The sequence below is a fragment of the Chelmon rostratus genome, chromosome 5, assembly GCF_017976325.1.
Source record: "Chelmon rostratus isolate fCheRos1 chromosome 5, fCheRos1.pri, whole genome shotgun sequence".
NCBI lineage: Eukaryota > Metazoa > Chordata > Actinopteri > Chaetodontiformes > Chaetodontidae > Chelmon > Chelmon rostratus.
Genome location: NC_055662.1, coordinates 7,119,154 through 7,147,133, shown reverse-complemented (window position 1 = coordinate 7,147,133; position 27,980 = coordinate 7,119,154). Strand labels below are relative to the sequence as shown.

Genomic DNA, 27,980 nt, shown 5'->3' with positions numbered 1-27,980 from the left:
ATGCATACTGTACTGTATGTTTACATTCATATACTGTCCATCATAACCACCCACTACTTATAGGAAGTAATCTAGTACTTCATATATATGTGTGTGTGTGTGTGTGTATTTTCTATACACAGCTTTGTTGTCCTTGTTTTTAGCTGTAAATACACTGAGTGTGTACACATACATGGCCAATAAAACTGACTCTGATTCTTATTTGAGACTATGTCTCATAATCTGTGCCTGCTGTGGTTCAACAGCCCACAGACTAATATGTAACATCAGTCAACTTTTTGCTTTGAAGCCCATGCATTTGTTCATGGTGGCCGGGTGGTTGAGGTGGATTTCCACGAGGACCCTGAACCAGTCTGGGTGCGGCCCTGGCTCATTAATGCTGCGGAGCAGAGTAGGCGGAGAGGCGCTGCGACCCGGACCTCTGCTTCTCCCTCCCGCCCCCGGGACATCCATTCATCCACCCGGATAAACACTCCATCCCTCCTGCTGCCATCGTTACATCATGTGAAAGACAACCGGTGGCGGTTTCGACTAGTTGGCGCTGTAGTTCTGCGCGGGACTGAACGGGAGACGGCCAGAAAACGACAGAGTTGGATCCCAGAGCCGCTGCAGAGATACGATGAGGACCGTCTGCCTCAGTCTCCAGGGTGAGTCCAGGTCATTTCAAAATGCAGTGTTGCACCAGAGTTCTACATATGGCACACATTTGTTTTTCTAACTTTGGTCTCAGTTTAGTTTAGTTTAGTTTAAGCAGAAAACTTGGATAAAGCAAAGCTGACTGCTGCCTCCTCCATCTGCTCTACAGCATGGATGCTGCTCTCTTGTCTCGCTGCAGCGCTGCTGCTGTGCGGCTCCGTCAGGGCGCAGCAGCCGCTCCTGCCCGGCTCCTGCAACTTTGAGCTGGGCACCTGTGGCTACGCATCAGACCCAGAGTACGGCAGCTGGAGGATGAATGAGGAAGGTACAGTGTCAACAACTGGCTCTGCTTATTGACAGAAATACACATGCTTGGAATGCTGCAGCATTACTCATACCTCCATTGAAATATGTCATGTTGAAATCTATCTTTCTGGCAAGGTGTATGGCTCTGGACCTGTAGAACCAGGTAACAGATATTCTGTAGTCACACATAAATCAATCAAGCCAATCAAACCAGGCAGATGAGACTTAATACGTACAATGAATGAATGCTGAACGTTTTTATTTGTAATATAAGAAAAGACAACATGAGGTGAAAGTGGTGAAAAGTAACCACAAAGCATCCTGTGTCTCCTGCGTATTGATCTGTGATCCGTCATGAGAGCCATAACAGCCTTTGAGGACTCAGAGGTCAGAGGCTCCTTAATGGTGGCACACTTAGCAAGATCTGAGAGGCCTCCCTGCCACCAGTCCCCCCCCCCCAAAAAAAAAACAACAAAAAACTGTCTTTCATCTGGAATCGTAAAAATGTTGCACACCATAGATGGTGGAGTTAGCTCCAGTAATACCCGATCACATCAACTTGCCTCGTCCTCTTTAACCCTTTAAAATGAGCAGACAGTTTAATGTCCTGAAAGGAGAGTTCTGATTATATCCATCATGACAAATGTATTGTCCAGAACAAAATATGCTTTCAAAGGCAGATGATGTTGAATTAATGTGTCAGGAGAGACTGTCACTTTATTCAGTGGTTGATTGAAATTGTTGCATTCAGGCAGTCATACCAGGACACATGCAATAATGTCTTTACTGTAATGAGAAATGTGATTGTTTGGCAGTTTATATGCACAGACTGTATGAATCATATAAACATTATTATTATGGCTCCCTGTAATGATGGGACCAAATTTACGTTGATGGATTAAAGATTTGCTTGAATGAAAAATGTCGACTATATCCCAAATGATCACAATGTTGAAAATCTCTCTGAGAAGCTCACAGACAGGCACAATACACACACAGAAGGCTAATTCCAGTTATATACTGGAGCTGTATGCAATACAGATTAGACACACAGTACCTTTAACTGCATGCAACAGGTGTTTAGTTTGACTGAAAAGAGGACTTCATTCATTCTACAAATATGATACATTATACAAAAAGGGAATATTGCTGCATGGCACCACTAGTGATCCGTGGCACCATTAAATGTTCACACTGTGCAGTACATCAGAAGAAAAAAGTAAAATAAAATCAGACAAATAAGCAACATTTTGTGCAGCAGATTTTTTTCAAATGATTGTTTTCTAACCCAGTAATCATCTGGTGATCACTTGTGGGAGTTCTAAAAATCCTGAGCTCGACGCTTTATTCCAAAAAACACCAGGTTGCCAGGTTAGTGGTTAATTGACAGCGACATCACCAAGTAACTTGGCACCCTGGGCCATCAATGGCCGTTCAGTTTTGAAGCTACAGCGATACTGTGTGTGTGTGTGTGTGTCTCTGTTTGCACTGGTGACACCAGCGGCAGATTAGTTAAACTCTCAATAGTAGCTCATAGCATTAATTCTTCAAACGACGTCTGCTGCTTCTTCTTCAGTGAAAACATCAGAATGTACAGTATGTACAGAGTCCACAAATATGTTTCATTTTAAAAGTTCAACAACTGGACACAAGCGGTCTCCTCCTTTGCTGTGAAGTTTACTCTCAGGGTCTGAGTGCTGCAGGGTTCAGGTTTTCCACATCACACTTGTAAGCCCCCCCCCCCCCCTCCCATCAGCATGGATTTATGTGGGTGGGGTGATTTTAACATTAGCTGCAGTGGTCAGTGATTTTAATCCTGCCTGGAGTGCACATGTGGGTCATTTTTCACCCCCCCCCCCCCCCCCCCCCCGTAATACTGTAATTACAGCAACAATTACATACTGTTTTCTGAGAACTGGCTGGTCCTCCTGTAGTTTATCTCCAGTCCAGAGTAGCTGTATATCCTACCTATTTTATTTGCTTTTAATCAGCTGAATGTGAAATTTAGCTTTTGTCTGGAAATGGAGGGTGTCCAAAATGTTTTTGCCAATCTGAACCAACAATGAAGCCTATTAGGGAACCAGTAAGCCCCTGGGAGAGCTGTAAAAGCTCTTCAGTGCTGTTGTAACATCAGCTCCAGATTCTTGGTGTGTATTCTCTTTTGGGCCCTGTTTTTTAGCCTGTGTTTGTTTGTGTTTTGTGATATTGGCACCATTAAAAGTAAGCTGAATTAGCTATTAGCATTTCCTGTTTGCAGTGTGGCCGTGGATGTACAGAGAACTATCACTGGATTACTGTGACTCACAACCAAGTCCTGCACTGTGTTTTTTTCAATGATTTCTGAGAAGATTTATGGACATTTATTCGCGAGGGACATCAGAGATAATGATATCTTTGGACGCTTGAGTCAAACTGAATGATATCAACATGTTGGTCATGCCTGTGTTCAGATTTGACTGAGCTCAGACATGCGTCTCCCTCCGTGCCTCACCTTCAGCTCTTCAGTGCCCCCCTGGGGAGACTTCTGCTTTTCTCTTTCAGCTCGGTCCTGCTGAAGGTCCATGTCTTTTACAGACCATATCCTGCAGTTCCTCGATGGTTGAAATGCCGTCTGGAACAATGAGTTAAATTACAGGAGAAGCACGGCGAATATTTCATTCACCTCCTCCCCTGGTAATGTTAATCCCATCTGAGTGGGTCTTAAATTGCATATTGGATCCAAACTAGTTGTGACCCTTCTTATATATTCACCTTTTAAACTCTGAAATGAGGTGAGCACAGTGGATGGGGGCTTTGGTGCCAGGCAGTGTTAGAGGCAGGCCTCGTTTCTCCTCTTTCATCAGTAAAATTGTACATTATACATTTAGAAAATAACTCCAAGTCCGCCTTTTCTTGCTGCTTTCCTGGACCATTTTGCTTAGTCGTCATGGAGATGGTTCAGTTGTCATCAAGTGATCAAAGAGACTGTGATGACAATTGAACAAATGATATCCACTGCGGGTGGAGCTGTTATTTGCATATTTCCCATGGCTTCTCCAGTGCACTTTTGTCCTGCTTCCAGTCTTTGAGCTAAGCTAGTTTAAACTTGTCCCTAACCTGCAGTATCTCTTAGATGTAAGTCTCCTCTCTGGTCCTCTGTGCACCTGGCTGTAATGTGTGTCTTGGGTGGTCCGATCACAAGTGGTTAGCTCACAGGTGTACAGGTGTGAACGCACCAAAGACGCATTGAGGATGCGATCGCTCAGATCAGACTCAGAGGCGATCTGACTCTGTGCAGGACTGAAAAAGGAGTAGAGCTCAAGGGCAGCACACGCTGATGGAAAAACACCTGCACCGACTGTTGTCAGCGCAGGCTTAGACACCACCTTGATCATCGCAGGTTGACAGGATGCATCACTGACATAGGAGCAGGTTTAATCTGCTTGCATCTCTGTCCAGTTTTCCAGTGTGGATGTGCTCCACCCAGGAATCTCCATCAGCTCCATCTGCACGTCGAGGCTGCTGTACCCTGACTGCTTCCTCTGTCTCTGTGATAATGTTTGGTGAGCTCTGCAGGCATTAACCGACACATGGCAAAAAGTAAAAAGCAAAACAAAACATTTTGTTGGAGCAGAAAACGGCCCATTTTGTTCATTTTTAAATTTCTACATGAATTTTGGCAACAAATTTAAGATAATCAGAATACAAGAAAGTATGGACCAAAACTGGCCGTCAGTTCAATTAGCAGTTCAGTTTTCATATTGTACAATAACGACACAAGATCATACGTTGGTAAATGTGCCTAGAGAATATTAGGAGTCTGGTGGAGAGCTTTAGTAGCTCCGACTGTTCTGCCTTCATGTCAGTCACTTCAGCCAGCGTGAGTCAACCTGTGCCGCAGCAGTGAAATCATATGATCTCTCCTCATGTCATTTTAAAGAGGAAGTGGTCGAACAGACTCATCAGTGATAACACATTGTGACAGATGACTGCATTTCCACTTTCATGGCCATGACTCAGACTTTTCCAAGTTGAATCAGATGTTTTTCTGTGTGTTTTTCTTCTCTCGATGTGTGTTGAGTAGCTGCCCTCACACTGTGGTCCCTGTTACTACTGTCTGCGCCGTTGTCCTGAGGATGCTGCAGACAGCCGCGTGTCTCCTCAGATGGACATGCTGTTACCAGCTGCCTCTTTTTCAGTAGAAGTCATCGGCGGCAAAGAAATGGCTTCCCACATGCCAGCATTACCAATTACAGTTTTACAGGCTGTTTCTCACGTCTCAAAAGAGTATCTGCAAAACCACTTGGAATAAATGATTAATAAAACTGCTCACAATGGCTGCACGACTGAGGGATGTCGACCATGTGTCGCGTCACTTCTGCTGCGTTGCAGTGAAATTAATTCCTCACGATTAGAACAGTGTGCGTTTACAAGCAGCTGAAACACCTTTTGGAAGCTTCCCCTCAGTGTGTGCACTTGATAGCACATTAGTAGTGTCTAATCTGAGCTGTCAAGGAAATGTAAACCATCACTGGATGTTTACTCTAACTTTTCTGAGTTCATTAGAAAGGGAAAAGTGCTGTAGCTGTGTGTTTGTCACTCTCATGATTTCATTGGATTGATGTGTGTGTGTCTTGACACACTGAAGTGGAACAGATTGGAATTAATTAGCAAACAATGTGTTACAAAGTAAAGAGGGCACCAGAGTGTTGAGTATGTTTAGCATGTTAGCCATTGTGCTAGCACAGTGATGACGTCTGGATGTTTTTTTAATTTTTAATTGTTACCAGGCCTTTATTAACAAGCCAGTCTTAAGTCAGCCTATTTCAGTCATTATATGAATACAGCTTCATCTTTTTCAAACAAAAGCATTTAAACCTGTAGAGTTAGAGCCTTTAACTAGTAGTAGTGCAGCTACATTGGACTCTATCAGTCTAGTCTGCAATCTGTTAGTATAGTAAAGTGTAATGTGGTGGCACTGAGACTCCTTAAATGGGTCAAACACACCGGATTGCCAAGCCACAATATTCCAGGGTAGCTGTGTTTCCACAGGCGCAGCTGCCAGGCAGGAATCAGGTGGGCTCTGCCCTACTTTTTTTATTTTTGGGTTAAGAGGCGAAAGTGGCGTGATACAAATGGCTGAAAACTGGACACACAAGGTGAAACCAAAGAGCCACATCAGTCTGGGTTCGCTGTTTGCATGTTCGTATTCACTTGAAACACAGCTGCACTGACGTCACAACCACAGCTCATTGAATTCATATCAGCGGGCAGAGGGAAGGGAGGTGACCCCGACCAGAGCTGCACACACATCACAGCAAAGTGTTTCCAATCTGTCCAATCTGACCTAAACTTTGTTGTCTGCTACCTTTTTATCAAAATATTCTGACTTAACTCACACAATACTCTGATTTATCAAAAAAAATTAGGACTTTATTTAAACTTCTCATTCCATCGTGACTTTATCTATTCTTGATACATATGTGTGTGTGTGTGTGTGGGTGTGTGAGTGTGTAATTTTGGTAAAACGACAACTTTATTATCATAATCTTAGAAATTTTTGAAAAGGTGCAACTTTATCTGTTAGTGTTATAACTTGTCTGAAAAAAATCCTGAATTTTTAGATCAATTTCTCTCCAATGCTGGTTTCATGTGTGCACTTTCTTTCAGAGAAAAGAGTTTTTTTTTAGTTCTGAATTGTGATAACAGTTTAAGTTTACCTGACTTGAAGCCTTATGCCGTACATTTGTAATTACACTGAGTTATTGATAAAAGATTATTTGATGAGATTTAATGTAGAAGTTTTGCAGTGTGAGGATGCACAGAGTTTTGATCTCCTTCATCATATAAGTGTGTCACCACATTCCACACGTCAAATCAGACATTCCGATCGACTCCCCCTTTTGTCTTGTTTTCCACCGGCTGCTGCACTGTGCGAATCAAACCGCAAAGCGCCCCGAGGCAGCTCCCTCTGTTTATGATAATCTGTCAGCGCAGTTTATGTTCCCACTGTTAAGATAAGTGGCGGTCCTGAAAATTGTGTGTGCCATCTCTCTTCCAGCCAAGCTTTAGGACGTCAGTGCGTACTCACTGTAGCTAGAGCGCTGCATATTCCCTACCCCGCTAGAGCTCTACCCCAAACAGAAGCTTCTGCAGAGAACCGGCGCGGTTTGCACTAAACCCATAACCAGACTGAGATGGAATGAACTTGGAGATGGTGATAGACTACACCCACTGTGGCAATAAATAGGCTCATAAAAAGAAGACGGGACCACGGTGGTGTTTTCTGTTTGGTTGCCACGGCAATGTGGGCTTGAGCTGAGGAAGCTGCGCCAAAAAAAGAACCCAAGGCAGAGTTTGTGGTTAAAACCAGGATGGATGTCCTAGGTGATTATATCCACTAAACAGAGACATCAGAGACAAAGACTTCAGGCTGTGCTGGGGCAGGATAAACAGAGGGATGGGGATGGATGGAGCGAGGTGGAGCGCTGTCTCACAGACCACCACGATGAAGACTCCTTATCTCCCTCTCTGGACTCTTAAGAGCTTCTCTTGGCCGATGTCTGACTTCAAAAGTTGACAAATTAAGGTGAAAAGGTCTGCTAATATTAGTGGCACTTAAGTCTATGGAACACTCATAAACACTCCTCTCCTCTCCTCTCCTCTCCTCTTCCTCTGCCGGTGGCAACGGAACAAAAGTTGAATTCAGGAGAACAAACAGTGCCCCGTGTTGTGCTGCTGAAAATGTCGGATTTGTCCACTAGTTGACGCCGATAATGGAAGTGAGCAAATCGCTCCTCAAAGGCTACTCAGAAGCTTCTCGATGAACATCATTTGACCAAATAAGGGATCACAGATACAGCTGTAAATCCCCCTGCCTCCCCTCCCCAAGTTGATTTAGAACTGAGGGCACGTAAACCAGCTTTCCATAAACACAGTTTATATCCACTAAATTGCCTCTCTGCTCTCTCAGACCTGCATGAGCCGGTAAGAAGTCTCTCAGCTATGACATAAAGGGAAGATGGAAACTCTACTTCAGGGTCACCTCATTTCTAATTCCCTTCATAGAATACATCATTGTCTCTCTTTAATTCATACTTTGGCCAGCCAGTAATACACATATCCCAAACCTGATGTGTATCTCTATTGTGCACTGTAATGGCACCTTACCTTTCCACATCCCCCTGTTTGTTCCCCCCTTCTTTTCTTGTGCTCCAGTGATGCACTCAGTCAGCACGCTGTGCTAATGACAGCGCACTGTAGAGCAATGGCGAGGCTGTGAGTTCAAGCCTCACCTGGAAGACAGTAAAGAGATTTCTGTTTCAACGAGGCGTCCTCGCTGCTGCAGCCCTGCCTTTAGCTCCCTCCATGTCTCCAGAATCTTTCTGTATTAGCGCCTGGACTGAATTGAGCATGTTTTAGTTCAGGTTCGTTTATGGTTGTGTATGACCGACCCTGCCAGAGGATTCTTGAACCCAGGGACAAGCCTCTCGAGCAGGTTTGTTACAAAGCTCAAATGCATGTGTCTGTTGCAGTGAATAAACAGTTTTGTAGGTTTATAGGTTCTTGACGCAGCTCCTCTTCCTGATCACCAAAAAAAACATCAGCTGAAATCTCTTGATACGAACAAAATATGATATGAAATAATCTATCTTTAGATAATGTAAAAAAAAAAAAGATTAGTATATATAACCAACACAGCAGCTCTCAGCCATGTCATATTCATCAGTATTTGTTCTCATAGGGCATTTGATAACAGTGGACTTCGCCTTCTTACGAGATCAAGAGCAGGCGGTTCTTGTCAGTCCAGTTCTGGACCATCAGGAGTGGAGCTGCGTGAGGCTGGTGTACCAGATCACTGGACGGGGTTCCCTACAGCTCCACCTCAGACCAGATGGCGATAACTTTGACTACAGGCTCTGGACTGCCAACAAAGCCTCCGACAGCTGGCTCATCGCTAGTGTGGACCTGCCCAACACCACAACCCCCTACCAGGTATGTATGGCTGTGAAGACCATAATCACATGGATCTGTGTGAAGCCACTTTTAACTAATATGCTGCTGTTTGTTCAAACTCACTCACTGTCAGACAGGAGTAGGTCACATTCATCCACGGCTCTGCACCTCCTTGCTGTTTGGTAATAACATTAAGAGGAAGAAACTTTGAAAATCTTTAACTAACCATGATGAAATAGAAGAAAATTGCAAGTTTCCTGTAAAATGTCAATTTGCTGCTCTACTCCATAACAGAATTATTCTTACGAGATGTGGTTTTCCTTCCTCATCCCTCCTGATAAGTGCACCTGGAATCTTGTCAGTAGTTTTGCTGCTGCTGCTGAAGATTTCCAAAAGTAGTAGAGAGTCAGAACAGCTCCACCTGCTCTCCATCTGCATTTGTTTTTAATTACCTGTCTGGTTTTATTATTAACCTGTCTGGTTATTATTATTTAATATTTTCACATTTCTGTAGGTCTATTTATAGGTATTGTTTCATGGTGGGAACCCACTAAAGCAGAAATAAATAACCATTAGACACTTTTTCATGTCTTGTTTTCATCCATTCATTGCATCCATTCAAAGATCAGTGAAGCCACAGTAAATCCAAAGTCAATACAAAGACAACACATGACTGTGTTCTTTAGTTCTTCAATTGAGCATCACAGCTTCCTCTATACAAGATCCACGATGGAGCTACGCTTGACAGAATCCCAGCCCTGACGCTGATATCGGCCAACTGCTAACCTTCCATTCCACAGTTGGTTGGTTATCTAACCAGGAATCATGGAAGTCTTCCAGTCAGGTTTTTGCAGTGCTGTGGTGGACCTGAGTACAATTTAGCACAGTTTAATTGTAATATGCATATGTATTAGCTTTGCTTGCTAATCTAAATTTAAAGAAAGCTAACCCTCCTTAAACACAGAGTGAGTCTGAGGCCAGGGCCCACAAGTACTATAATAGAAGCAATGATGCCATCTAAGCCTCTTTCTAAATTTAACTAGCTTCTTTATTGTTAACCAGAGCACTAACCTCTTCCGTAACAGTCCTGTTTAGAGCAACTTTTCTTAAAATGAACATACAGAACCTGAGACGAAATAAATGGCGCAACAGGGCATTAACTGAAAACTCTGTAATGGAGACTGTGAGGTTGCTCCACATGCCAGGCGGAGGGGAAAACAGAACTACGTGATGTTGGTACTTAAAGTAATGGCATGACAAAGGTTTAATGGCTGACTCCAGCTTTATCTGAAATTACTAAAGTATGGCTGCAGACCAGGGTTTATAGCTCTAGAATTAGGACTCGCATTATTGGCTTGTGTGCTCCAAAGCACTGACTGGAAGGGTCGCCTGTCTGTGGGCAGACGTGAGCACATTCACAGTTTCAGAGCTCATTCCCTAGACTCCCAATAACACACCAGAACGTCAGACTTAGCTGCATTTTAAAGACAAGAGAGGTGACGTACTGTGTGATATGATGCCATGATGTTGTGTTTGTTGTAAGTCTCTTTTTTCTCCCACAGATTTTGCTGGAAGGTCGACCTGGACGTGGCTCAGGGAACAGCGTGGCCATCTTTGAAATTCACATTGTTCCTGGTTACTGCATAGGTCAGTGTCAGCGTTATATCAGGTCAGATGCTTCACCTGTGATTTAGAGTCGGATGTGAAACTCTATTTATTCCACTTAAAATGTTAAGATAGAGTCAGGAATGAGGGTTGTCTTTGCTGTTCTTGTTACCAGAGTGTAATTTTGAGGAGCATCACCTTTGTGGCTACAGTAACAGCTGGAACCCAAATGTCAACTGGTATGTCGGGGGGAGTGTGGCGAGAGAGCCTGAATCTGACCTGCTGTTAAACCACACCAACAATAACCAGAGAGGTAAATACACACACACACACTGTATATATATGTATATATATATATATAAAAGATAAGTCTCTTTATAGTATCAGATCTTCTTCTTCCTACAATTCTCTTGAAAGGTTTGTAGCTTGCTCCTGCACAGAGGAAGACAGCTGCACATATACTGTACAATAGGAAATATAAGTTTGGATTCTCAGCAGTTAAAATAGACTCAGTCTCATTATACTTCAAAAAAGTATCAAATGTCCATAAACAAACCTTTACTGCAGCCTAAACCAGCTCCTCCCTGTCTGTTTCTATGGTCAGTATGTTCAGAACCCCCCAAACGAAAATATGCTAAATATACAGTTTCCATATGACGCTTGTGTGGTTAGCTGTGCACCCAGCTGGTTGTTATTGTGCAGAGTGCTGTACAGTGCCGAGGCCTGACTTCTACATCTTACAGCTGCTGTTTGCTCAAGATATGAGGAAGCAAAAGAACAATTTTGACTCCTGCCTGCATCACCTGTAACTGCATGGCTTAAATTCTGGAAGAGGAGACTCTCAAACAAACATCTTTATCATCGACTCAAAGTAAATCATGTTACAGTAGTGCCAAGGCTATCACAGAGAGGATAAGTGTATTTAGAAGAGTAAGTCTCAGTCTGTAACAGCTGCCCAAGGGTCTTTATGCATATCACTGTCCCCATGAGCACAACTCACAGTGTTACATCATCCACTGTATAATCTAAGGTATTGTCTCATCCATGTCCACAACTGTCAACTTGACCGTCTCCCACCTTGTTCATACTTCACTGTGCCTTAGCAACACATTTTTGCTTTTTAACGTAATGTCCAATCTCATCACAGGTGGTGTTAATCGACAGATGGTGTTTAAGATCAAAGTGCAAAAATATTCTTGCATAAGGCCCAGTGTCTAGCTTTGTGTTATCCATTTTCCAGCACTGCAGCATTGTTGTGGTTTGTGTTGACTCTGAGTACTTGTCTTCTCTCATTTGGATTTCTAATCAAACCAAGTGTTGTCATCAGTGAATTTTATTACTGTTGAGTTCTTCTTTTTTACCGCTGCTGCTTTCAGAGTATATCAAGGTTCATTTAATGTCATTTTACAACACAACACAATGAAATGTTAGTTGCACCCCCTTCATGCTACACACTCACAGAATATACATTGCTTAAATTAAAACAGAATCAAATAAAAAAAGAAAATAAAACAATATCTACAGTCATACATATATATACCTGAAACAATATGTACAGTATGTGTAGAGTCTGGAGGATGATTTGAGGAGTCTCACAGCCTGAGGAAGGAAGCTGCTCTGTAGTGGAACAGCAGCAGATACTTCTGTATCGCTTGTCAGACGGCAGCAGGGTGGACAGGCTGTGGCTGGGGGGTATTGTCTTTTAGTAGCCTTTGGGCTGTGCACAGGCACATCACCTCTCCAACATCATAGATGCTCTACATGCATTGTTCGTTTGCACATACTACCTACATTGTAATGGTTGAAATCTGCAAAGTTTGTCTTCTAGAAGGCTTTGAAGTGACTACAGATCCCTGCCCTGTTACAGCTCTTTCTGGAGCACCCTCTGATGTCTACTCTTTGAATAAGCTCCAGCGTGACCTCTTGGCATGCTGTATGTTGCTTGCTCATAGTCTAATTCTTCTGAAATGGAAAGGCGTAATTCCTCCGTCTCATACGCAGTGGATCTGGAATGTCTTATATAATATGAGGTTAGACAAAAGTAAGCACACACTGACGTATGTAGAAGAGGAGCGAGACTTACATGAGAACCCTCCATGCAAATGTGATGATAGGATAATGCTATTTATTAACTCATTCATATTGGTATTTTTATTATTCTATAAATCAGCAACAAAAAGCAATCTAAACTTGCAGAGTGTGGTACTCTGTGGATCTATTGACTGAATGTGAACTGGTGAGGGTACAGCCTGGCTGGGAAGTTGTCTTTGAAGTGCTGGAGAACCCGTTTCTCAAAGCATGGAGGGTGGAGCATGTTGTGACGACCTGCTCCGCCCAGTCTGCCTGTTACTTGGATTGTGTGGCTGTCTTTTCAGGCTCTGCAGATGGGCGCGACAGCGGGTCATCAGAAGTGCTGGCAACACCTGGCCGCTCAGAGCCAGTGCTCTTTTAAAAACCCTCTTGCTGGCTTCTCTCTCCTGTGGCTTCCACCCTATTTGTATTTATTTGTCTTGATCTTAATTTCCTAGTCAGGTAAATAAACATATTTTACTTACAGCTGTGCGCTCACCCCTTCCTTGTTTGAGCCAGATTGTGACAAAATGGGGGCTTGTCTTGGATGCAAGCCTGTTTGGTGAAGATTGAATCCAGCCTTAGTAATGACAAATGAGGCATTTGGTTTGTGAACTTGTGGTTTGTATTCTAAAGTAAGTTTAGGTGCTGTTTAGCAGCAGAGATTGAGAGAAGTGTCTTTAGTATCTGTCCAAAGACTCGGGCTGAGACCACTCAGATGCTGAATGGATGTAGTGAAGTGCTGAGGAGCTTGGGCACTGTTGTGGCCGTCCTTGGATTCACCACTGTACATGACCGGTACATGCATTTGTGTTTTTGTATGGCATGTGGTAGAATCAGGTTTGGTAAGTGAGCAACTTATTTTTATATTAGCAATGAAGAAGTTGTCACCTTAAATGTCGTTTTCAGCTCGGCAGTTTTGCCAAGCAGCTCTGGTAGGTTTGCGTGGTTTTGTTTGTGTGAGCTATGTTGTAGCTTGGGCTCCTCTTTGTGTTGTGCATCTTGGGATGACTGGTTGACTTGTGAGCCTTTGTTTCAGAGGAACCGTTGGGTATGCTGCTTTGGTTCAGAGTTATATTTCCTTTCCAGTTTTGTGTGCATTTGGTAGCTGGAATTTTTGGAAAGGCAGAGCATCTTAAATTATGGTTTGTTGCCTCCCCTTGTCTTCTTCTGTTGTGTTTTGGCGCAGAAGGCAGTCAGCCCGTTGATTGCAATAGCTTGATCCAGGATGTTGTTGATTTTCCTGTGACGGGACATTAGCCAGGAGTAGGCTGGGTCAGCCTTTGGCCCAAGCAGGGTTGGCTTAGCTGTTGTCTTGACTCTCTCCCCCCGTTTTCCTGGGCCGGTCGCACGCTTACGATGCTGTTTGGTCTGGCTAGGTGGTCAGACAATGTGGACAGTGAGTGTCTCAAGGTCCACTGCACTTAATCCATTTCCTGCGCTTCCTTTCCTCATGTTGAGTGATAGGTGCTATGAGGCACTGGCCACTGCATCTACACACACTGGCGTCACCATGGTAATAGTGGTACGTGCTGCATTTAAATAAACTTCAACTTGAATCAGGCAAAATCCCTGGCCACGACGCAATCTATGTGGATATGGACATATTCCCACTTCTAATCAGTTCATGGTCATGGTCTTCGTAGTCCCGAATCCAACTGCATATCAAGTTGCAGAGACCGGCCGTGCTCTGTAGTTTCACAGTCAGATTAGATTGATGGTTCTGGAGGCAGAATCTGTAATCAGGAAGGTGTGCTGGCCAGTGAAATGAGCTACTGTATTGTTTGGTTGGAATGAAGACTTGCATGTTTGGACCTCTGTGGCTTGCGGTTATATGTCTCATACATATCTAACAACATGCTGTAGTCAGCGCTCATCACAGTCAGTAAAGAACACACTTGTTTAATCTCAGAACACTGATGGAGGTGTTATGAGAATCACTGTATGAGTCATCATAACAATCAGTGAGTGAATGTCTTTTTCATTTGAACAGTCTTATGACAACTTGGACGTTCACACACATCCCTTATATGTGACTGTATCAGCCCATTACCAAGTACCCCCAGCTCATCTGTCTTATCTCATCTATCTTCCACTGCTCTAGGCCACCATATGTATGTGGACTCTGTGTACGCCAAGGACTTCCAGGAAGTGGCCAAACTGACCTCACCCATGACTACAGTGCCCATGGCTGGCTGCCTGTCCTTCTACTACCACCGAGACCAGGAGAGGGGAAACATCTTCTCAGTTTACACCCGAGACCAGCTAGGCCACTATGAGGAGATCTGGAGGCCAGAGGTGTATGCTACCACTGGCTGGACTCTGATCAGTGTTGACATCAAGGCCCCGCACCCACTGGAGGTCAGTACTGGAGCTAGAACGCACAATTATCAGCTTCATATGATGATTGGATTGAAATGAACAAAAATGTTCATTAATTTAGCTACTGCCCATCTGCTGTGCAAAATCACTATAGAAATACATTTTTGTTGCTTTCTTGATCATTTCTGTCAGTTATGATAACATTGGGATAACATTAGCTCAACAGTGGGTCAGGAAGCATGCAGTCAGACTATCAGACAAGATGTAAACAGACAACAGCTTATCCAGATTATATAAATCACTTTATCTGGACAATAACTCCTACAACTACAGTAAGTTAAAGTGTGCTGGTATCAAATTTGCATACTTATTATTTATCCAGTCATCCAACTTTCATGAAATGGTACTATTAGAGTTGAAATAATAGCAAAATGACTTAACACCATGTCTGCCTTGGGTTTTAACAAACTAACAAATCTAACAAACACCGAACAGTGAACAGTTCACTGCAAGTTTGATGGACTCTCCAAAAGCATGGACGTAAAATTCACTTAAGAACACCATCAAAAAATTCACAACAGTCGACTGGGAAAGACTGTGAATCCGGTGTGGTGTCTGCGTGTCTTAGGCTTTATGCATCTGCTCATTATTTTTTTTTATTTCTTTTTGGGTGTTAATTACAGTGTCCCTGAGAGCTCCACACACTGCAACCAAAAACAGAAAGCACAGCCAAATACAGAAACACTGCAAGTATCACAGACAGCAGAGCAAACTGTATCCAGGCTGGGACATGCTTGTTGTCCCACTGAATCAATTTAGCTCATTTTCCAACACCACTGATAGACAACTTCAGTAACTTCAAACACTTCCAGTTTCTGTTGCCATCTGTGTTACTTCCAGCATTTCTGTATTAGTTTTTTCTATTTGCAGCAATTTCTCTAAATGCTGTGCAAGTGTTAAGCTTTCAGGGCCACCGCAGTTAACCTGAATTTATTTAGAATTATATTAAAAAATTAATTTTGTGTGTTTTTGCTTTCAAATTGATACTAAATTAAGAGGAGTTTGTTAATCTTTCTGTAGCACATACAATAGATATAAATTTAGGTATGATGAAAATTAGCGACAACAGGCGTTAATGCTTAAATGCAATAAAAATACTTTTTTTTCAAAATTCATAAATGTTCATCATAAAAGCCATTCAAAATTCATTTATTTCACCAAAACAGCCATAAAATTGGCTTACAACCATTACATTGTAACAACAACACAACAGATGTAGTTTTCACTTTGACCAGTCTGATGAGAAACCAGTGCTTGCAACAGGTTCCTAGGTGTGTGTTGAATATGCACAAACCGGCATTGGAGGAATGCATGCACGATTCAGCTGCAATGTGGATTAAAGTGGTATGTTGCGAATTCGCGACAATAGCCGTTAAGGGGTTAAAAGTCCTGTTTTTGAACAATGTAGAATCACCTCCCGATGATTAGCGGTGGTCTCTGTATGAAAACAAAGACACAGCTGCAGAATAATGGTCTTACTACTCATCATGGGTTGTCATTTTATGCTTTCATGAGTTGTATGTGTACACCATCAAAAGGAAACTAAAACAGATGTCCTCTGCTTGTTTGCATAAGCATGGTGCCCAGCTCTCTGTGCCTCTGCACCACAATACTGATTTATTCCCATACAGCTGCAAGAATGATACTTTAAACAAAGTGCTGCTGTATACCATAACTGAGGACTGCTAGTTTAATGGTGCGGTGTAGTTGTAGCCCGGTGGCGTATGCTCATCAGGATGAGCTCAGCTTGGGGCTTGGCCGCTGCAAGTTTCTAACAGAAACTGCACAGAAGAGGCCAAAGATGTGGGCGGATGTGGCAACAAAAGATGCCATCAAGTTGCATCATTGGAAACGTAGGATCCGGTGATGTTGGAGCTTGATCCGTTGGGATATTCTCGGCCTCTGCTTCACAGATTTTACCATTCTTTTTAAATTTGTTCTGTTGTCCCCCAACATAATGAAAACACCATACCATTTCACTACTACTTCACTTCACCAAATACATCCATTCTGTGTAAGTGAGCTGCTTGTTCATAGCTGCTGCACATTTCCTGCAGTCGTCAGCAGTGTGTCCTGACCAGTGGCTGTCTCGGTATGAATGATCGTTATGGCCTGTGGGGGGAAACTCATCCTCAGCCTGTCTGTGTTGGCCTTGTTAATGTGGAGGAGTTTGTCTGACTGCAGCAGCTGAAAAACTCCACTTTTCATTCTCCTTCCCCTCGTCCTGCACAGTCTAGTGTAGATGCAGATGTATATGTAGGTGCAGGCTGGCACCACCTCGAAAGATGCATTCGGCACCACCCGTACAGGGTTATGTGACCTGTCTGTGTCTTTTCTGAGTAATGGTAGATGAGACCTGTGCAGTTCAAAACTCCTCAAGGCCAATAATGACGTGCATTCATACAAAAACACTTTTGACTTCCAGGACAGATATTCATGAGTCAGATTGTTTGCTTTTTCACAGTGTTGACCACAGAACCTAGCGTTGTCTACTCCTCAGATAGGAAAAAGATTGGAGCACACTGATGTTTTCCAGAGATGTCAGCTGCATCTCTACATGGAATTTATCTGGATTCCAGTGGGAGTTGCCAAAGTTTATGTCCCAGTGCCATCCACCATCTATTATAACAAGCAAATTGTCACAAGAATACAATTATATTGTTAAGTGGCAGACGGTAATGATCAGAAAGTTTTGCAGCAAAGGGATATAACGCATTAGAGGAAGCATGAAAAATGTATGTTCTTCATGCTCAGGGTATGAATCCAACATGCCTGCACACACTAAATACACATTCAGGAGTTCTACACACATTCTGTGAGTTTGTAAAAAACAAACTTGTCTTGTTTCTACATGAAAACATTAAATGATGCAGTTACTTCGTCGAGGTATATGATCAAATAGAATGAAAATGAAACAATTTGTACAGTTACTTGTACCTATATCAATACATGTATACACCCAGAGAGTATGCACAGTGTGTGCAAACTCAGTGTAAAGTTCCATGTCATTTATTTATGGTGGAGTGTGGAGGATGAGTTGAGGAGTCTCACAGTCTGAGTAAAGAAGCTGCTCTGTAGTCTGGTGGTACAGCAGCAGATACTTCTGTATTGCTTGTCAGATGGCAGCAGAGTGAACAGGCTGCCGCTTGGGTGGGTATTGTCTTTTAGTAGCCTTTGGGCTCTGTGCACCTCTGGCACCTCACCTCACTGACATCTCTGATGTTCAGTCGATGTGTACCAATGATGTTCACAGGAATTATGTCTTCTTAAGTTTCCTGAAGAGTTGCAGTCATTTCTGAGCTTCGGTTACAAGGGTGGAGGTCTGTGATGACCATGACATGTTCTGTACAATGCTGATTCCAAGGAACCTAAAATTGTTGACCTGTCCCACCTCAGCTCCACTGATGTAGACAGGGGTGTGTCTTTGCTACCTTTATTCTAAAACCATCAATCAGCTCCTTGGTTTTGACGGTCAGCAGTAGGTTGTTCTCTGTGCACCACCCTGCGAGGTTGTTCATTTCCTCTTGATATGAATTCTCATTGCTGGCCAATGATGGTGGTGTAGTCCACAAAGTCACAACAGAGTTCCCTGCATGTCTGGGATTGTACTTGTGGGTGTATAGCATGAACAGCAGGGGGCTGAGCACACAGCCAGGGGTGGCTAGGAGCACTAGAGCGGAGAAGGTTCGAACGCCAATCCAAACTGTCTGCATCCGCTTGAGAGGAAGTCCAATATCCAGTTGCAGAGAGTGGTACTGGGTGCTGGGTTTTTATCAGTTTCATGTGGGAGATTGTTTAAAAAGCTGAGCTGAAGTCAAGAAGCAGCATTCTGCCGTAGGTGACGGTGGGCAGTGGAGATGGCGTGCTCTGTGCATCTACTGGTTCTGAATGGAAACTGGCGAGGGTCCAGGTTGGCTGGGGAGTTGTCTTTGATGTGCTGGGGAATCAGTTTCTCAAAGCATTTCATCAGAATGGGGGTGAGTAGCACAGAGTTGTACACTGCAGACTTTGTATGTACAGGGATGTTGGTGGATGTCTTAAAGCAGGTGGGAATGCTTTCAGACAGTCACTCTGAAAGTGATATGTTAAAACTGTCAGTAATGATAATATATCAAGTAGCTGGTTGGCGCATGTTCTTAAGACACTGCCAGGAATGTCATCAGGTCTGGCAGCTTTGCTCACATGCACTCTGAGCTGGATTCTTCTCACATCCAGGCTTTCTGGTTGGGGAATAATTTTATTGTCTTTTGATTGTCTATTGATGCATGATGTCACTGATGATGTATTTCTCATGATTGATGTGGTTCCCCTCAGTGGTGGCTGTCAAGCTGATGTAGCTTCATCTGTCCACACTGTAGCTATTGTTTCTGATGGTTTAATCCTTTTAATCAGCTGGTTGTAAGTTGGCAGGAGAAATAGCAAAATGTGGTCTGATTGTCCAAAGTGGGGGGGCTTTGTTGCAGCCAGTAATGTTTCTGTAAACATGATCCAGGGTATCTCCCTTTACATCTGGGAACCACTGTCCATCAGCTTTGACTATTGATGGAAACATGAGTCCACCTCCCCCCATCTTACCAGAGTCGTGTGTTCTGTCAGTGCTGAACACAGTCCACCCATCACGCTGCAATAGCTTGATGCTACAGTGTTAGGAATCATCATGTGATAGTCAGCTACACCATGCACCATGACATTCTCCCAGATTAACAAGTTCACAGATCTCTGAGGATGTGAGCAGAAGACCCACCCTCTCTGCATGTGTGTGTGTGTGTGTGTGTGTGTGTGTGTGTGTGTGTGTGTGTTTGATAGAGATTTAGTGGACATTAATCTGCCAAAGGCTGCACAACCCCATCTTTTATGAGAGATCTTGGACTGAAGGTTAAATGAGATTTATGAAGTTTGCCTACAAATACTCTTCTTGACTCTTTATTTCTTTTCCATTTATACTGAGAGAAGCAGAGGACGTTGAAACTGATACATAAAAAAGCAAATTGTTGGATAAAAATTCATGCCCCCTGTGCATGAGACCAGGGCCAACAGCTCATTCACAGTATTCACAATACTCTGCAATGCTGCACAGAGTTACACTTTAAATCAGCTGAAACGAGAGCGCACTTCCAGCCAAAGGGTTACCCTACAGCTCGCACTGAAGGATTAATCATTTTTATATTGAAATAGTGAATTGTGACAATCATGATTTTAATGACATAAGGTGGAGGTGACAGTCTTAGCTTTCAACAGCAGGCAGACACAGGGTATTGCCTTAAAAGCACCGGGTCTCCAGGGCCTCCACTATGGCCGCTGGCAAAGTTTTTCCACATTGAATGAGGCAACCCTAGTCTCTTATGGGTTGCACTTGTGGTGGCGTTTAGTCCGGCTGGTCTGGCTGGGTGGTCAGACGATGTTTTGGGCGGTGATTGTCTGCAGGTCTGCTGCACTTAATCCAGTATAGCTACCGGCTGCCACATCCGCACACATCGCCGTCACCACTATTGAAACCTCTGCTAAGCTAACTTTAGCTTCACAGATGGATCAGAGAAGCTGCTGAGCAGTTCTGAACCCTGGAGGCCCGGTGCTTTTAAGGCAATACATGTTTAACTTTATTGATCACTGCTGGAAGTGCGCTCTCGTTTCAGTTGATTTAAAGTGTAACTCCGTGCAGCATTGCAGCGTATTGTAAATACTGTGAATGAGCTGTTGGCCCTGGTCTCAGCTGTTCCTGCTTCGTTGGTTTGTGAGAAAGATTTGCTGCTAACCCCTGCTCATTTTCTTTGTAATTAACTTATTTCAAGTGCCTCTGTTATTTGTCTGGTGCGCTTTTCTGACATGTCAGTGCAGGCAGACATCGCCTCTCTTTTCCCTTCATTTAATTTCTTTTTCATCTCACGCTGCAGAAAGATCACATTTTTCCAAATATCATCAAAGAAAAACACATATGGTACTTTTTTTCTTATTGTCGTGTTGTGCGCAGCAGAGTAGACACACACACACACACACTGACATGCAGTCACTCCTCTGTGGCTTTCCACTGCACATTCAAATGTGTATCCTTCCCTATGACTCCACAGTTTCCTCTCCCTGTGCATTCAGCCAGAACACCTCCCACAGCCTGCTGCTGCCTCTGTGGAAAGAGGCTTGCGTAACATTACTAACTGGGTCGGCTCCTCTGTCCAGGCCAAGCCAGGAGTCGTACAGAGCTTTTCCACCAAGCAGCGCTGACTAACCCATGTTCCTCAATTTGCCCTGCGCTGATGTCACTGTCTGGCTTCCACAGCTGTCTCGTCTAACAAACATGTCTTTAACATTTCAGCGAGCATGTTCTCAGGAACAATAGGTCTAAGTCATACACTGCTCATTTGCCATCTGTTAACGGTTGCTTTTTATGTCTGTGTGTGTTACCAGGTGGTATTTGAGGTGGCTTTTAACAGTGCCAGAGGTGGATATGTGGCAATTGATGACATCTCCTTTTCCCCTGAATTCTGCCACACTGACACAGGTGAGAGGAGACATTTAGGTCTCAGACACAGACTGTATTATATCACCGTCCCGGTTTAATTTGGCTGGCTGTTAAACATGCTGGACTCAAAGTCTAAGCTCAGACTAGAGGCTGCAATGTTAATTGCACCCCACAAAGCAAAAGTGTCGGACTTATGGTAGAGTATTTTGTTATTAGTACTACAATTAAGAAGTTTAGGCTCAGTGATTCTCAACAGCTCCTCCAACAAGCCCTCTGAGTGGTACTTCAACAGCGAGTCGCAGGCAAACCAGAAGCCAGCACATGTCACTCAAGACCTCTGGATGAAATGTAACATGAAAAAGGATCAGCACTGAGTTAAACTACTGAGTTTAATTCAGAAGACAAGAGAAAACGAGGAAGAGTCAGAAAACAGGAATAAGAGGAAAAAGGACAAGTGAAGAAAAGGGTAAAAAAAAAAAAAAAAACGACAGCCAGGGAGGAAAGAACAGAGGGACAAAAGGTGAGAGATTAAAGGAGGGAGGGAGGAGAGAGCAAGACAAAGAGAGAAACAGATGGGTTAGGCTCAGGCTCTAGCATACATAGAGTCAGTGCTATCTGTTAGCCTGCGGTTAGGTGTAGGGGGTTCAGGTTGGGGGACTTAATAACAATGGGACTAAAAAGGTAAAGTTTGTCGACAGTCCTTGAACCTGACTATCCTAATCTAATTTAATATAATCTGAGGGTGGCACTAAAGTCAAAGCCCTGGACTCAGCTAAATAGATAAAATCCTCTGGTAAATTTCAATAAAACCTTCCCACTAGTGGAGACTTAACAAGTCCTGCACTCATCAAACTCTTGCTAGCTGAGCAAAGAAGTGATATTTTAGAGAATAAAGAGTGTGAACACTTCACTCACTGCACACGGCTGCATACGGCTTCCTCTCAACATTAAAATCAGTGGATATGTTTGTACCTTTTCCCATGATGTTAAATCTGTGGAAGATGTCATACCATAATACTCTTTTACTCCAGGATTGTAACCATAACCCCCGCCTCCAAACTTTATTTGCATGATTCACACTATTCATGCCACTGACCTCTGTTAACCAGGCAGGTTCATGTTGGAGATGCTGTGTTTTGTGTTCCAGAGCCAACCTTTGACCCCTCGATAGCCAACTGTGACTTTGAGAACGGGCTGTGTCTGTACTATCAGGAGAGAGCGGAGAGTAAGGTGTGGAACAGAGTGTCAGTCAAGCCAAATGCCTACAGGATAGGAGACCACACCACAGGAGCAGGTGAGCCACACTGCACTGATGGATATCTGGATCATTTAAATACCTGCCTCGAAACATGCTGGAGCACCATTTCAAAGAAATATATTATCTCAACCAATGAATTGTGCTGCAACCTGAATTTGAAAAACATTATGAGGCTCTAGTAAGAGCTTGCTTTTGCATTTAATTTCACACATGGGAACATTTTAAATATACACCACTAAAAAGTCAGAAGCGTGAGTGTGTCATTGTCATGGTCTGCTTGGAGACTGACTTGAGCTGACAGTAAGTCATGGAAGGTCCGTTTTGTGGTTTCATTGAATCCAGGCCCTGCTGGCATCACTAGCTGGCCACTGGCCCAAAACAACATCCAGCACAACAAACCACTTCATAGTTTTTCAGCTTACTTCATTGTTTCATTGTGTGCATTGGGATCCTTTTTTTTATAATCTTGTTTCATCTTTAAAAACACTTTCCGTGCACTGTTTATGCGTACTGGCCAGTGTCCTAATTCAGTCCTGGGAGCTCATCCCTAAATCGGCTGGAGAACACAGGAAACCTGTGACAATGGATACATAACATTTTGCTAAGTTTATGAAGTGAGACATGGCTGGTGGTTCCATTCTAATAAACAAATAGCATGGGGAATTTGGGAAAATGGACACATCATTTCCTTCCAAAATAAAGCTGTGGTGCGACTCGTTATGCAAGGAAAGTAGAGTGACCTGGCCTTCAGATTCTCCAACATCACAGAGTTGCACTGGAATAGGAACTTTGTGAGTTATAATACGTGGTCCTTGCTACTCTATACCCAGGCAAGAAAATCATTTCTCATTTGCTGCCTCATGATGGAGAGGGCATTTAACGTCGCACCGTTTGAACTAACATTACCGCTGTTGTTCTTAATGATGTTCTTTGGCTTATTTTCTTAGGTTGCTTCCTCCTGGCAAACACTCGTTTCACCTCGAGGCCTGGTTACATGGGTCGGCTTCATGGTCCCTTTTTACCGGGGAATCACAAATACTGCCTGAGGTTCTACTACCTGCTTTATGGGTTTAGGAAAGTAGACAATGCTCTGGTTCTGTACATTTATGACGAGAATAATGTGGCCCAGGAGAAGGTGTGGAGCCTGGCTGACACTTCCAGGGCTGTGTGGACTGAGGTGGAGATCACCTACATGAAGCCCATGCTTTCCAAGGTATGAAGCACTGGATGGGTGATGTATGTGGAGGCTGATGTTTTTGAATGACCTGAATGGAGGAATGGAAACACAGGCTGATGGGTGGATGAGAGATGAATGGACTGGAATGGTAGCTGGATAAATGGTTGAATAGCAATCTTTTTCTCTGTTTCCCAGTTTGTGTTTGTCAGCATATGCAAGAACTTCTGGGAATGTGGCCTGGTAGCCATTGATGACATCACGGTGAGCCTGGGGGACTGTCAAATCACAGCAGGTAAAAGACTCACTGAGACACTCACTGACAACTCATGTTGATGCCAGGGGCCCTTTGACGTTTCAAATCCTTCATGTTGTTTGCCTAGATTCAATACAACACCAGAAAATCTTCTGCCAGAATGGACAGAACAAAAGGATTACAGATTTAATGATTTGAAGGATCCAGTGTGTGCATTGAGTGTCTGTGTCCTTCTTAAAGCAATGAAAGACATCGCTCAAAGCAAGTCTGCAAATGCATTTTCTGTTTTTAGTGGACAACATGTTCTTATTCAGCCATAATGGTACTCGAATTTTCAACTTCTTAAATTTGTATGGAGCAAAATCAACAATTCTGTGATAGGAAAAGTAGAATTGGCTCCTCAGTATTGTTAAAACAAGCAAACACAAAAAAATGTGGTATTTAATTTGAAAAACACAACAGTGTAGATGAATTTGCCATCAAAGGTGAGGGCAGACGGTACGGACAGATATCCACGACTCTGCATTTGCAGTCTGATCTCTATTTTCGTCATGGCAATGGACTTGGGAGGTAGTTAAAGGAACCAGTGGGACCCACAGCTTATATGGCTGTGCCTATACTCATAGAATGTGGAGTTACGGAATGTAACTAATGGTCGCACTTATTCATTTGAAAGAGCAATGGCCAATGGGGACACTTGACTGACCAGTGATGTGACTTCATCACTCACTCACTCACACAGTATGTCACAAGCCCTCGTGTTTATAGAGCCAGCCAGCCAAATCACAGCATCTGTGGCAGAGATATCATAGATATAATTTTTAGTTCTTATATGGGTCAAACTTCAAAACATGCTTGATCCCACTTTGAACTTAATAAAATCATTGGAGTCTGTCTTTGACTTAATTTTGAACTTGATGCTCATTGGATGATAAAAAACTACAGGATGTAATAGAAACCCCACCACTGACCTGAGCTCTGGGCGCCTTCCCTTCCCAGAATGATCCTTCGGTATTCATGACCCTACAGCACACACTGCGCACTGACTGTATGTGTTTGCTCCACAGGCTCCCTCCCAGGCCAGTGTAACTTTGAAAGTGGAGTCTGTGGCTTCATCCAGGATCAGAAAGAAGACAAAGCCGACTGGATGCGAGTCCGAGGACACACCCCCACCTCCTATACGGGACCCAGAGGAGACCACACCACTGGGGTGGGTGAGTCATTTCCTCGTTCATTCCTTTATTCATTCATTCAGAGCTCATGCCCCGACAAGATGGCTGGATGCAACCTGGTGTGTGAAACGTGAAGGATTAATACGTCACCCCACTGTTTCAGTTTTGAATCTCAGCACATCAGACTCTGACAATCATTTATTCTTATAATTCTGCTGAAGATGTCTGAACGTTGGAGCTGTTGGATGTTCTCATTGTTCTCATGTATACAGTATTCTGTGTTGTCTTCTTACAGCTGCAATAACAAGCCTTGGCTGGGATCAATAAAGTTCCACAATGTAAAGAGTGTTATTCATGGCTCTGTCCGCTCTGTGCTTCTCCAGGGTACTTCATGTACATCGAGGCGTCCCTCATGCGTCCGGGTCACAAAGCTCGGCTGCTGACCTCTGACCTGCGGGGCTCCTCCTCCCCTCAGTGTTTGATCTTCTATTACCACATGTATGGATCGGGCACCGGGATACTGAGCGTGCTTCTGCGGCACAGCAGCAGAGAGCAGGACACGCTGCTGTGGAGGCGGCGGGGTGAGCAGAGCGTCAGCTGGATGAGGGCGATGGTGGACTACCGCTGCGATGTCCGACACCAGGTACGAGGAAGATAGGAGTCACAGACTGTCTCCTAACAGTACGATAGTGAGACAACACCTTGAAATACCAAACAACAGCGTCTAGCTTTGCTTGTATCCACTGATAATTAAATTAAGCCAGCTCATGCAGACTGTGTGGTACAAATAGCTGTTGCACAAGTAGCTTTTGTACTCATGGATTTATGACTGTGCATCTGTGCATCAAACAGGCATGTATGCTGGTGCCACAGCTCGACCAACCTGGCCTCCATATTTTGTGTCCACACAATGGACACAAGATGCTCTGTTTGCCACTTCGCGCAGGCGCAGTGAGAAAAAAGGCACTGATCTTGGGGAATTGACTCATAGCTCTGTTTCAACTGTGCGAGAGCCTGACGATGCTGACCAAAATTTCGGGCACTATTACAAGATAGTGGCAGATTCGGGCCGACTCTAAAATGAGTTGTGCGGCTCAAAAATTGTGCCAAAACTGGCTCAAATTGTGTAGTGGATGCCCAGCTTTGTGTTTTCATATTGAAGACACAAAGGCATCTCAAAAAACATGTTAGCTTTGCATTAAAATGACATACTTGACCAAATCAGTCATAAAGATACAGAAAGACTCCTTCATGTTCATGGCAGATGTAATGTCAGTCTTTTTGAACACCACTTTAACTGCAGTGTTACCCAAAACTTAACTCAGAGTTAAGAAAACAATCTCACCTATTATTTAGGAGCTTCTCTGGACCATTTGAGCCCAAACTCAGCACAGGCTGACTGACAGATACTGGTTGTTAATTTGGGTTAGATGTGATTGGCTGTTGTCGTAAACAGTGCTAAACAGTTTTATGATTGTCTGTTCTGTCATTTTTCAGTTAGTTGCCCGACTACTAACTTAGCCTCTGGTTACCGTACTCACGTAGTTTCTGTTTCCGGCAGATTATATTTGAAGCCATCCGAGGACCATCACTACGAAGTGATATCGCTATCGATGACATCCGTTTTAAAAGAGGACCATGTGAAGGTTGGTGTAATACACAGTACTTCCTGTTTCACTCTGAACAGCTGTTGTCACCTCTCTGTCAAACATGTTTTTCCTTTACAGACCAAAATGTGACTTGTTTTTCCTTTAAAACCAGACCATGGAATGATTTAGATATTTGTACAGTAACAGTATTTAAGCAGCGCCCTGTGCATGAGTGTTGTTAGATGAGTGGAACTATAATATCTGTTGTTTTCCCCTCCTCTTCAGATCCTGGTGACATCACTCCATACTCGGGCTTCTCAGAGTATTTCAATGAGATTGAGAACTGAGGCTGGCGGGGAGTCTTTCAGAGTGGGTGGCTTTCAGAAGTATGGATGTGAACAGTCGACCATGACAATTTACAAAGTTGTAGAGCAATGGTTATGCTGCAGCCAGCGCCTCCACCACACTGTACTGCCGTCTTTCTTCACCTCCCGGTCCAGCAATTTCAGTTGTTGTGCTCTAACCCTCAGTGTTTCTGTGATCGCAGTGCAAGATAATGGAACTGTATGATATTATCCAACTACGTGTCACAACAGTCGCACCTCATTCTCATGACACCCAATTACACAATCACAACCCAGTGTTAAGCCCTCTTGACACTATGCACAAAAAGTTGTACAAATATTTGCCAAATCTGCCAAAGGTTAAGGAAAATGGTTATTTCAGTTGCAAAGCCGTACAGCTCCATCATTTTCATTCAGAGCTCAGGTAGAGGGAACTGATTTCCAAATGCACACAGATGACAAGCCCGGAGGCATGAGGTTTTCAGGACTCAAAATGCAGACCACAGACAACTCAGCGAGGTTTCAAAATAAAGGAAGTTTATTAACACAAAACGCTCAGGATAAATGACCAAAATGCAGACTAGGTAATGTGACAAAGTACAACAGAAAACGCTAAGGATAACTTAATTTGGTGAGGAACAAAAACAATCAACGGATCAAAAATAGCTAGGCAACAAAGTAGCAAACAAAAGATTCAAGGCTGGACTACTCACAAAAACTAAATAACAAAGTAGCAAACCAAAATGCTAAGCTAGACTAATCACAAGACTTACAGGGAACAGGAGACAAGGATCATAGA

The 27,980-nt window shown here is 43.4% G+C and overlaps 1 protein-coding gene across 1 annotated transcript; it reads left to right on the top strand.

The window, feature by feature from the left end:
* Positions 1-619: 619 nt before the first annotated feature.
* On the top strand, positions 620-27,184 carry mamdc2a (MAM domain containing 2a). Its single transcript, XM_041937838.1, has 14 exons — positions 620-647; positions 836-961; positions 8,666-8,916; positions 10,440-10,524; positions 10,658-10,795; positions 14,657-14,913; positions 21,334-21,427; positions 22,536-22,682; positions 23,594-23,859; positions 24,019-24,115; positions 25,144-25,290; positions 25,632-25,891; positions 26,810-26,894; positions 27,123-27,184. The coding sequence occupies exons 1-14, from the start codon at positions 620-622 to the stop codon at positions 27,182-27,184; spliced, it is 2,043 nt and encodes a 680-aa protein (XP_041793772.1).
* Positions 27,185-27,980: the final 796 nt, after the last annotated feature.